Source organism: Chrysemys picta, chromosome 14 (genome assembly GCF_011386835.1).
Source record: "Chrysemys picta bellii isolate R12L10 chromosome 14, ASM1138683v2, whole genome shotgun sequence".
Classification (NCBI taxonomy): Eukaryota; Metazoa; Chordata; order Testudines; family Emydidae; genus Chrysemys; species Chrysemys picta.
Window position 1 is genome coordinate 36,806,783 of NC_088804.1, and position 12,644 is coordinate 36,819,426.

The following is a 12,644-nucleotide window of genomic DNA, read 5'->3' on the forward strand; positions in this document are numbered from 1 at the left end:
GTGGCGTGGCCCAGTCCGGCCCTGGCCGAGCACACGGCTCCCTCTGTCCTGGCCCCCCGACCCCGGCCTGGCCCCGGCCAAATGCCCCCAGCCCCAGCCTGGTCCCGGCCAAGCAGCTCCAGCCCGGCTTAGCTTGGGCCCCGCAGCTCCGGCCCGGCCCTGGACCCAGCCCCAGCTGAGCAGCTACAGCCCTGGACCCGGACCCTGCCCAGACTGAGCGGACCCGGACCCGGCCGAGTGGCTCCAGCCCGGCCCCGGCCCTGGCCGAGCGGCTCCAGGCAGCGCGGTAAGAGGGCAGAGAGGGGGTGTTGGAAGAGGGCAGGGAAGTTCGGGGGGTTGTGGGGGGGTGGATAGGGGTCAGGGCGGTCAGAGGGCAGGGAACAGGGGGATTGAATGGGGGCAAGGGTCCTGGGGGGCAGTCAGGAAGGAGCAGGGGTTGGATTGGGCGGTGGGGGGCAGTCAGGCAGGGGTTCCAGGGGCAGTCGGGGACAGAGAGAAGGGGTGGTTGGATGGGGCAGGGGTCCATCAGGAATGAGAGGAGGGGTTGGATGGGGCGGCAGGGGGCAGTCAGGAGACAGGGAAGGGAGGTGGATGGGGCAGGAGTCTGGGGGGGGGGGCATCAAGAACTTTAGGGTTAGCATGCATCCGCATACATTACGCAATGTATGTAAAATATATAATTTTGTTATTATTTATATAGTTATGGAAAGTAATTAATACATGAAAGAAATGAAAGGTGGTTTTTTACTTGTGTTTTTTTTTTTTGTCAAGTCATCCCTCTCGGGGCCCCGCCGAAAATGTTCGAATTGGGCTCTGCACTTCCTAAAGCCAGCCCTGTTGCCAGCTGCCTGCTGGGAACTGACTCCACCCAGCTCGTTTCACTTACCTCACCAGCCACCGGCTCGGAAATGTTTGATCACTGCTGATGGGCTTGAACTACGAGAGGCTTCCCATCCCATTAGAGATGCCCTACTCTGCATCAGAGTGAACAAGAATGTTTCAGGAGAGTAAGGGCTAAATTATACCTTCCCCTACGTGACTGAGCTAAAGAAGGGGGAAGGGGCACAGAATCTCCATCCCAGCGCAGCCACCCAGACACCAGCTCTCAGCACTGGCTGGTCTCAGCTCAGTGTGGAGTGGGGGGCTGGATGCTGCTAACCAAGGTGTTTCTAGATGCCAGCAGAGCCATGACCCCATTCCCCCCGCTCCTCCACCCACACTCTGGATGGGTGCACTGTATTTGCTGCTCCTGCTGTACAGGTATAGCAAGGGGTGCACCTCCCCTCACATCTCCATAAGTATAAATGTAGTAGGAGCAATGAACCATCAGTTTACCCCCGAGGAGAGAGAGAATAGTTTTTAAATTGTGTTTGGGGAAGGGTTCAATGGCGTTGGGGGTCGGATGAGATCAGGTGGGAATAGGATCAGGGCAGGTGTTTGAGGTAGAGCTAGTGCTAGTCCTGAAATATTCTGCTTTTAGCGTGGCCCAGCAGAGCAAGAAAGTCTGGTTTGGCTGTTTAGCTGGGGAGCCTCTGTCAATCCAACTGGTTGGATCTAGCTAATGTATATTGATTGTATAATCATCTCACACCCACACTGAGCACTCAGGTTACATTCTTCTGAGTGGGCTATGTCAACTTCCTGTTTATTTTGTGACTTTTCCAGCTCACACAAACACAAGAGGCACAGTGAGGTCCAAAGGCTCCAGGCACACACTTCCCTGAGGTCAGAGAGAGGATTTGTGTAGCAGGCTTGGCTTCGGAAGGCTCACTGACAATTGGCAAAGCAATTTTCATTTTAATGGGTGCTGTTTCTCTTACGGCAGAACAGATCTCACTGTGAGGCTCACAGCACAGAAGCATAGAAATGTAGGACTGGAAGGGACATATCTAGGTTTTTGGTTTCTGCTGGTGGCGCACATCTGCACATTACCTCAATAGTGGTACACATAAAATTCCTTCTGCACATGGATGGGAAAAATTAGAGCGGGGGCTGTCAAAGGTGCAGTTAACCCTGAAACTGTGACACTATAGTGGCAGCGGGTGTGGGGTCTATGACGGTGTGAATTGCTGTAAGTGCCAACAGCAGGGAACACAAGTACTGTAGAAGGAAAAAGCATCACAGAGAAAAAAATAATAAGAACAATGCATAGATTTAACTGCACACTAAACATACCAGGAGTCATGCATCAGTTTCTGGGGCCCTGGTGAGGCCTTCTGCGAGCACCGGGGCTCCCCTTGGACAGAAGAGCCTGTGTTTGGTGGATCAGAACTAATCCCCATGCCAGTTCAAGCTCAGCTTTTTATACCAAAAGTCCTTTCCTCAGGGGGTGGTGCTTTGCGGCAGTTACCCCCAGGGGTAATCACCCGTTTTTAGTTCCTGAAGGAGCGGTGGTAACCATCCCCCATGGAATAAAACACTCTTTTACATAAACCATTCATAAATGCAATACAGTGGTCCCCAAAGCTGCTGCATAGGGTTGCAATATCTGTCGCACTAGCCCTACACGATACCCCCAGACACACAAACTTTGAGTTCTCTGCTCTGCCCAGGACCTGATTCAATGCGGCCTATCGCTCACTAGACGAGATCTTCACTTTGAAGTCTTGTGTAGATGCCTTTTCATGCTGAGGGCAGGATTTGGCCTATGGCAGAAGCTGGTTGCCAAGACTAAATAAAGCCGTGAGTCATCCGGTCTGGAAATAGTGACGAGACATTTTTGCAAGCATAGCATTAGACTCTCTTAATAGTAACGTGTCATTGCTATGAGTCACGTATACATTATCCTCATTAACACAGTATGCAGAGAAGCCTCCTTAGCGTGCCGTGGAGCCAGATGTTAGCCTTCACCACTCAATTTGCTCTCTTTGACAGAGGGTGCAATTGTGTATTACACGATTCCCTGCTCCCTGTCACCTTATGTAACTACAGACTATTTGCCTTAATAGTAACCAGCTTTGCTTTAGATCACTGGCAATAGGGTGGCATCTTACTTTCCCCTGATGTGCCATTTTGCATTCCTGTAGCCTAGAAAGATGTTAATTTATAATGGTTCTGCCTTCTGTGTGCTTTGGAGAAAAAGATTCCTGCCTCTTTAAAATATTAGCATTCCTAGAGTTATTTTACTTAAAAAAAACCCAGGCACGATATATAATAATAATCATATAATATAATAAGGATCTGAGTAGCTATGCTAGGGTTACCATCCGTCCGTATTTCCCCGGACATGTCCGGCTTTTGTGTCTCTAAATAGCCGTCCGGGAGGAATTGGTAACAAGGTTAAAATGTCTGGGGTTTTTTTCTCCCTCGCCTCCCTCCCTCCCTTCCATGCAGAGTGTGGCTGCTGATTGGGCGGCTAGGCCGATTGACCCACTCCCATTGGCCTCCAGCAGCCAGAGCCCTCCCCTGCTCCCCCCTCCCTCTCTCTGTAGTCCTCTGTAACACACAAACCGACCCACGTGGAGCCAGAATGGTAAGAGGAGTGGGGGGGGGGGCAGTCAGGGAGTGGGGGAGTGTTGGATGGGTCCCCAGCCTCCACCTGCCACCCCCCCTCCGTGCATCCCCCCCTCGGTGGGTCCCCCATTCCTGTCTGCCTGCTGGCTCTGGCAGTACATGCAGACAACTGCTGTCTGCTGCCCCTGGGTCCTAGTGCCCCCATCCACTAATGGGAAGACAGGCTGCCCTTACCCTGCCCTTCCACCCTAGCCCTGAGCCTCTCCAACACCCCAAACCCCCCAGCCTTCATCCCCACACACCCTAATCCTCTGCTCCATCCCTGAGCCCCCTCCTGCATCATGAACCCCTCATCCCCAGACCCACAGCCCTCACCCCTGCATCCCCTCCTATTCCCAAACTCCCTCCCAATCCCCCTCCCTCTTCCCACACACCCCCTCCTGCCCTCAAACTTCCTCCTAAAGCCTGCACCCCCTCCCTTTGCACCGCCTCTCACCCCCAAACTCCATCCCAGAGCCTGCACCCCTCACCCCCTCCTGCACACCCACCCCCTGCCCCAGCCCGGAGCCTGCACCCAGCACCCAAACTCTATCCCAGAATCTGCACCCTGCACCCCAATCCCCAGCCCAGGACCTGCACCCCAGACCTCCTCCCCCCACCCAACCCCCCTCCCAGAGCCTTAGGCAGGTGGGGTGGGGGGTTCTGGGCACCACCAAAATTTCTACAACCCTGCCACCCATGCGAGTGGATAAGGGTCAGGGCAGTCAGGGGACAGGTAGGGTCCTGGGGGGAGGGGCAGTTAGGGTAGGGGGTTCTCAGCAGGGGACAGTCAGGGGACAAGAAGCAGGGGGGGTTGGGGTTCTGAGGGGAGCAGTCAGGGGGTGGGAAGTGGGAGGGAGTGGATGGGGCGGGGCTAGGGCGGGGCTTCCCCCCCCCCCCAGTGTCCTCTTTTTTGTTTGTGGAAATATGGTAACCCTAAGCTATGCCAGCACTTAGGAAATACAAGTTGTATCAGGGCCCTGTTGTTAATGTTACTGTCTCTACAAGGATTCTTCATGCCACAAATTTTCTGTGCATTGTAATGGCGAAAGGAGTGGTACTTCCTTTCAAGAGCATGACACGTAGAAATCGAAGGCAATAGAAAGAGAAAACTTCATCCACTCCATAATTCCTATGAAATGTCTAGTGAATATTCTGAGTGAACTGCATGTTCATTCTGTATTTATTCAGCTAAATGGGTACTGAAATATAATTGATTCAAACAGGCCTAAATTAACACAGAAAGGCTGACAGAGCTATGTCTCAGGGTCTTGACCTCTGATAATAGCACTGAATGCTAGCTGAAGGCCCATTCTATGATGGGGTGTAAGCTACAAATTTGGTATTATGCTTGTCCAGTTGTACCGCTCCACTTCTGTGGTCGGGCTGTCTGGTTTTTGTCATACTGTACCATTCCATTTCCTCAGCACTGGTTATTCTCAACTCATATAATGTCAAGGAAATGAAAATTCCAGGCCAAATGGTCCAGTGGTACAAGTGGATTACACTCCATAAAAGTCAGTAGTGTAGCACCCATGTACACAAACACACAATTTGGCCTTCCATCTGCTTTTGCCAAACGAATCAGTGAAATATGGAAATCAGCAGATTATAACTTGCCAGCCATCTGTGCCTGGCTAAGGAAACCTGTGTTCAAGCACGTTGCACAAAATTACATGAATTGTTTACCCAGTAGGAAATTGGCATGTTCATAGAAGATTAGGGGTGAAAGAGACCTCAGGAGGTCATCTAGTCCAATCCCCCACTCAAAGCAGGGCCAACCCCAACTAAATCATCCCTGCCAGGGCTTTGTCAAATCTCTAAAGATAGAGATTCCACCACCTCCCTAGGTAACCCATTCTAGCGTTTCACAACCCTCCTAGTGAAATAGTGTTTCCTGATATCCAACCTAAACCTCCCCCACTGCAACTTGAGACCATTGCTTCTTGTTCTGTCATCTGCCACCACTGAGAACAGCCGAGCTCCATCCTCTTTGGAACCCCCCTTCAGGTAGTTGAAGGCTACTATCAAATTTCCCCTCACTCTTCTCTTCTGCAGAGTAAACAAGCCCAGTTCCCTCAACCTCTCCTCATAGGTCAGGTGCCCCAGCCCCCCGATCACTTTCATGATCTATATATTGGTCCTTCATGTGGGTCCCTACATGAGTGATTGCAGTAGACTAGCCATGTGGGTGTCTGGTGAGATCTATCAGACAAAATGGTCTCTTTGTTAGCTGATGATGAAAGAAAATATTTCCAGATGTTTTTGCTACCTGGGAAACTGGGAGCCGTCTTGTATGACCCTGAGACTAAAAACTACAACAGACGCATTCAAAGGAGTAGTTAATATCTCACCCTCTGAGCAGAATTTATTTCCCTGACAAACAGCACCACCTACGCTTTATCTGGACTCAGCTGAGCCAGCTGGCTTTTGTTCAGATCCTCACCTATTCTTAGGAAATCAGGAAACAGAGGTAAAGCAGATATGGAGCTTAGTGTCTTCAACATACTGGTGACACCATGGCTCTAAATATCAAGCAACCTTGCACAGGGCCCTCCCTCAAACATTGAACAAGAGCTGGGGGTGACAGATCTGAAAGTAGATGTCCAACACCATCCTCTGGTGTCTTCCCAGGTGAATAAGAATAACCACATGCCAGCAATTCATGAACTCCTTTCATTTAGCCTATGGCACATCCAGATGAGTTCAGCAGGCAAGAACATCTCAGTAGGCAGCCAGATGGCTAAGAATAGTATAACTGTGCTCAATACTCTAAGGCAGATTCTGTTTAAAGGTCTCCAAAGGATCTGCAATCAATTACATTTCACAATACCCCTCTGAAGTAAGAACTGGCCCCAACCTTCTCCACCTGGAGCTGTCCCTGAAATCTTTGAGATATGCTATCTCCATTGAGCCTATACCCTTTGAATGAGATGTAATGTCTGTGATCCCAGGGCTCCTGGAAGTCCTGCCTGAGACATAAAGCTTCTAGATATCCCATTGGGATGGTGCATCTCCACTATAGCTGGTTGGAAATTTTTAATGAAACATCTTCCCATTCGAAAAGAGCAGATCATTGAAATCGAAATGTTCCACAACAATGTGTTGCTTTTGACAAAACTTGAGACAGAACCGAGGCAGGATTCCTACCTGGCAGGCTGCCACAGACCTGGGGCTTCCAGGGCTTTAGGGCATTCTGGGTCGTGGCTCCTTAGCAGCTCACCCGGTGGGTTGCATGCAGCCAGGGAGCTGGGACTGGACATTTTTTAAAAATTCCAAAACTGATTTTTTTAATGACCATCTTGTGGGAAATTTTGCATATCTGACTTTTCATTCAGATTCAGAAGGAGTTTTTTTTTTCAAAAATGCAAAATTTGTTGGCGGGGGGAGGGAAATTCTGTTTCCAGCACAGCTCTAATCTTCATGCCACCAAAAACTCTGGGCTGTGCTTTAATTCCGCAAAGTTAGACCTAGCTAGCAATTTAGAGCTAAGTGAGTTACCTAACAAGTCAATGAAAGTATCAGGGAGAGAACCCAGGAATTCTGATTCAACTGCCCTGGTTCAAACCACAAGACAACGCTCCATGTCAACAGATGAGAATTTGTGGGCACAGGAAAGGGGTAACTGATTAAGTATTGCTCCAGCAGGTTGTAATCCACCACAGAAATGCTCCCCAAATAAGGAAAGGATGTAAACCTACATAAAATTAAACAGGACATTTTTGTTAGGAGATAAACATCTTGAATTCATGCCAGTTTTTAACAAGTTGGGAGCGTCACAGTCTTCCAACAACTTGTGGTTTCCTCTGTCTCCCCTGACACTGATATACTTCACCTTGAAATATCCCTTAAATATGTGTTAACTACATATGCTAAGCAGTCTGTTCCATGTTGTATTTAGCTGTGACACACCAAATAAGTTTCCCAGACTTGAAGAAGAACACTGTGTGAGCTCAAAAGCTTGTCTCTCTCACTGAGGGAAAGAGGTCCAATAAAAGATATTACCTCACCACCTTGTCTCTCTCTCTCTCTCAGGCTTGGTCTACACTACCCCCCCTAATTCGAACTAAGGTACGCAACTTCAGCTACGTGAATAACGTAGCTGAAGTTCGAAGTACCTTATTTCGAATTAGTTCAAACTTACCTTGGTCCACACTCGGCAGGCAGGCTCCCCCGTCGACTCCGCGGTACTCCTCTCGGCGAGCTGGAGTACCGCAGTCGACGGCGAGCACTTCCGGGTTCGACTTATCGCGTCCAGACTAGACGCGATAAGTCGAACCCAGAAGTTCGATTTCCAGCCGTCGAACTTGCCGGTAAGTGTAGCCAAGGCCTCACTCACACACACACACAGATTCAAACATTTCTTAAGGAAGCTTTTCCCCAGTGATTCCCCCCCACTCACCTTGTGAACTTACAAACAGCTCAGCAGTGACTATAACCTGCATTTGCACGGAGCTGCCTGCGGAAAACAATCCACCATTTCTGCCTAATGCTGAAGTACAGCACAAGGTGCTGCTGTTGCATTTTATCAGAGAGTGTGGAAAACAATAGAGCTGAAAGACCTCCAGGTGCAAAAGTCAATTGCTTTACACTCCCTTAACAGCTACTGCATCCTGAGTTACAGCCAAGACTGCTCCATACAAATACTAACCCTGTTTTTGACTAAGCACACACAGGAATCCTTTGGCATGGCATTGAATGAGCTAAGCACTCTGTAGGTATCTGCTGCTCTGAGCAACCAGAGTGAAGGAGGGTGTGCAGCCTCTCCCAGGCACCTGTGGCTGGCAGTGGGCGTGGCTTCCTCTGTAGGCATCAGGTAACACCTGCCTATCCCTCTTGTGTAGCTACAACCTGGGCTTGCAAGGGAATTCGAGCCACAGCCAGGAACAGGTGTCATTCAAGCAACAGCAGCAGTAGCAGAATGAGGAGCGGCTGCTGCTGAGGCAAAGAGAAAGATGGTAGAAAGACGCTTCTCCAAACTCTTCCAGAAAGGGTCACTTTTCCGCTTAGCCCAGAAATACCAGTCAGTTGGGAATGGGGAGCCAGAAGGGGAGGTAAGGATTCCCTATGCCTCTTGCCTGTAAGTTATGAAATGTGGTGTGTAGATGGGGCTAAGCGTACTGTGCGTTGCTGGCAACATTACATCTCTATTAGCTATGGCAGTTTTGCGGTGCTACTTTGTTTTATCGTAAAATGGAGGATAATATTAACGATGACACCGACCTGCCTATTGGGGTTTTGTGTGGGTTAATTAACGTGTGTGCAAGCTGAATAGCTCTACAGTAAATCCTAAGTATAAACATTCATTTTCATGTCAAGGCTTCGCTAACTATACTCAGATTTGCAGCATATGTCATTGTGTTGGCACTGACTTTAGGGTCAGACAGATTTAAACAATGCAGGCCTGTATTCTGAGCAGAAAGGCCCAAGGATGTGAATGAGTCTGAACTTCCAAACGAACATTTCTGAAATATACATTTTTTGGTGTCCCCTCTATTTGCCACTGAATGTGAGAGAATGAAATTGTTGGTTTCTGTGGTTTTCCATATGTTCAACTTTCTTTTTTTACATTTTTCCTCTAGCCACGCTGTAAGCTCTCTGGGGCTGTGCCTGCCTCTTATTACTATGGGTTTGTCCAGTGCAATGGTGTTCTGATTTCCATTGAGGTCTCTAGGGTCTATTGTAATAGAATTAATAATAATGACAGGATTGGATATTTTCAAGTAACAATGGGGGGGGGTAGCTTAATGGTTTGAGCATTGGCCTGCTAAACCCAGAATTGTGAGTTCAATCCTTGAGCAGACCACTTAGGGATCTGGGGCAAAAAGTCAGTACTTGGTCCTTCTAGTGAAGGCAGGGGGCTAGGCTCAGCTCAATGACCTTTCAGGGTCCCTTCCAGTTCTAGGAGATAGGTATATTTCCATATATTATTATTAAAGTGTGAACCAAATCCTGATCCTTGCCATACTCATGTGAGGTGTTGACCTTTGGACCCATTCACATGGGTAAGAGGAATCTGATTTCATCTTTTCTTCCATACCTGGATAGATTCTTTCTGGTTATAACACTACATTGCTTTCCCTCCTTGGCATTTGCACCTTCCAAATACTTCTGGCAGTTATGTGCCCCTTAATCATCATTTGCCCAAGCTCTGTTTATCACAGATAATATTCTTAATCTTTCTTCAAAAGCTATTCCCTCCAACTCTCTAATCTGCTCTTCATTCCTTCCCATTTGTCATCTTCTTTCTAGTATCAAGTTGGCCAAAACTGTTGGCAGTATTATATGTGTAGCCTCACTAGTGCTACACAGAGAAAGGGAGAGGGAGACCAAGGGCTTGTCTATATTTACCGCGCTGGTTCGGCGGCAGGCAATCGAACTTCTTGGTTCGATTTATCGCGTCTAGTCTGGACACGATAAATCGAACTCAGAAGTGCTCCCCGTCGACTCCGGTAATCCTGCTCGCCGCGAGGAGTACGCGGAGTCGACGGGGGAGCCTGCCTGCCGGGTCTGGACGGCGGTAAATTCGAACTAAGGTACGTCGACTTCAGCTACGTTATTCACATAGCTGAAGTTGCGTACCTTAGTTCGATTTGGGGGTTTAGTGTAGACCAAGCCTAAGACCATCCTCTTTCTGCACCTGTATGTGATGCTATGGCATAAACAGGCCAACTTCACAGAGTAAAATGGAGACATAGCTGGGATGCCAAAAATTATTTCTGATCTTGCTGTGATGTGAGATTAAGATAGCAAAATAATTTCTCTCTTTTGGTAACATGTTAACCCAATAAAGAAGACTGTAGATGCAGTTTTTAAACTCTAGTCCATTGATTTGGCCAATATTCGAGTGAGGGTCCAGTCACTTGTCCACGGTCAGGGAACTATAGTCAGTCAGTAGCTTATTCTGAATTAGAACTTGCAGTCTTCTGGCTTTGCCATTCTCTCTACAGCAGTGTTTCCCAAACTTGGGACACCGCTTGTTTAGGGAAAGCCCCTGGCGGGCCGGGCCAGTTTGTTTACCTGCCGCGTCCGCCGGTTCGGCCGATCGCAGCTCCCAGTGGCCATGGTTCACTGCTCCAGGCCAATGGGAGCTGCTGGAAGCCGTGGCCAGCACATCCCTCAGCCCGCGTCGCTCCCTGCAGCTCCCATTGGCCTGGAGCTGCGAACCGCAGCCAGTGGGAGCCGTGATCGGCCAAACCTGCGGACGCGGCAGGTAAACAAACCAGCCTGGCCCGCCAGGGGCTTTCCCTAAATAAGTGGCGTCCCAAGTTTGGGAAACACTGCTCTACAGCATAGTAAATAATTATGAGTATTTGCTCTCTCTGTGAGCACATGATCTCCTTGAATTCCAGTCTAAGTCTATGCAGAACATGATAGCACTGTAATATGACTCTACAATGTGGACTAGCATGTGAAAAAGGGCGATCCAGTGCATACAGTGTATTTGAACCTTCAGAAAGCCTTTGACCAGGTCCCACGCCAAACGCTCTTAAGCAAAGTAAGCAGTCCTGGGATAAGAGGGCGGGCCCTCTCATGGATCAGTAACTGGTTAAAAGATAGGAAACAAAGGGTAGGAATAAATGATCAGTTTACACAGTGGAGAGAGGAAAATAGCAGGATCTAGATGACCTCCTGAGGTCTCTTCCAATCCTAATCTTTTATGAGTCTATGATGCAGAATTACACAAGATAGTTAAATCCAAAGCTGACTGTGAAGAGTTACAAAGGGATCTCACAAAACTGGGTGACTGGGCAACAAAATGGCAGATGAAATTCAATGTAGATAAATTAGGGTTACCATACGTCCGGATTTTCCCGGACATGTCCGGCTTTTTGGGCTCCAAATCCCCGTCCGGGGGGAAATCCCAAAAAGCCGGACATGTCCGGGATAATCGGAACCGGCGGGGCTGGGCCGGGGGCTGGGCCGGGGACGGCGGTGCTGGGCCGGGAGCTGGGCCGAACGCCGGGGGCGCCGAGCGCTGGTGGTGCTGGGGGTGCCGAGCGCCTGGGGCCGGTGGGGCCGAGCGCCGGGGGCCGGGGGCCAGGGGTGCTCGGCCGGGGAGCCGGGGACCGGGCCGGGGACCGGCAGTGCTGAGCGGGCCGGGGGTGCTCGGGCCCGAGGCCGGCACCCCAGGGCCCGAGCCGACCCAAGCTGGAGAGGCCGGGGGGGCCAGACTGGGCCGCGCCTCCTCCCCCGACACCCCGCTTACCTGCTTCAGGCTTCCCGCGAATCAAATGTTCGCGGGAAGCAGGGGAGGGGGTGGAGTTGGGGTGGGGACTTTGGGGAAGGGGAGGAGTTGGGGCGTGGGCGGGGCCGGGGCGGGGCTGGGGGCGGGGCCGGGGCCCCGTGGAGTGTCCTCCTTTTGGAGGCTCAAAATATGGTAACCCTAAGATAAATGCAAAGTAATACACATTGGAAAACATAATCCCAACAATGCATACAAAATGATGGGGTCTAAATTAGCTGTTACCACTCCAGAAAGAGATCTTGGAGTCATTGTGGATAATTCTCTGAAAACATCCACTCAGGGTGCAGCAGGAGTCAAAAAAGCTAACAATGTTAGGAAGTATTAGGGGGGGAAAAAAAAAGATAAGACAGAAAATATCATAATGCCACTATGTAAATCCATGGTACACCCACACCATGAATACTGCAGTTTCTGGTTGCCCCATCTCCAGAATGATATATTAGAATTGGAAAAAGTACAGAGAAGGGCAACAAAAATTCTTAGGGATATGGAACAGCTTCCATATAAAAGATGAAAAAGACTGGGACTGTTCAGCTTAGAAAAGAGACAATTGGGCGGGGGGCTGGGGATATGATAGAGGTCTATAAAATCTTGACTGGTGTGAAGAAAGTGAATGAGGAAGTGTTATTTACCTCTTCACATAACACAAGAACCAGGGGTCACCCAATGAATTTAATAGGCAGTAGGTTTAAAAAAAACAAAAGGAAGTACTTCTTCACGCAACGCACAGTCAGCCTGTGGAACTCATTGCCAGGGGATGTTGTGAAGGCCAAAGATATAATTTGATTCAAAAAAGAATTAGATAAGTTAATGGAGGATAGGTCCATCAATGGCTATTAGCCAGGTGGCCAGCCATGCAACCCCATGCTCTGGGAATCCCTAAACGTCTGCCTACCTGAAGCTG

At 49.4% G+C, this 12,644-nt stretch overlaps 1 protein-coding gene across 3 annotated transcripts in view; it reads left to right on the plus strand.

Annotated features, from left to right (window-relative positions):
- The first annotated feature begins 3,418 nt into the window (after positions 1-3,418).
- ATP2C2 (ATPase secretory pathway Ca2+ transporting 2) overlaps positions 3,419-12,644 on the plus strand; it is a 52,711-nt gene continuing 43,485 nt past the window's right edge. Inside the window, exon 1 of one of the 3 annotated variants that reach the window (XM_065567280.1) lies at positions 3,419-3,472. In XM_065567280.1, coding sequence (XP_065423352.1) covers positions 3,470-3,472 — 3 coding nt within the window. In that variant the 5' untranslated portion in view covers positions 3,419-3,469. Of the gene's footprint in view, positions 3,473-8,332; positions 8,547-12,644 lie in introns of those variants that run through there. The other 2 variants (XM_065567279.1, XM_008168644.4) reach the window with 2 other exon arrangements.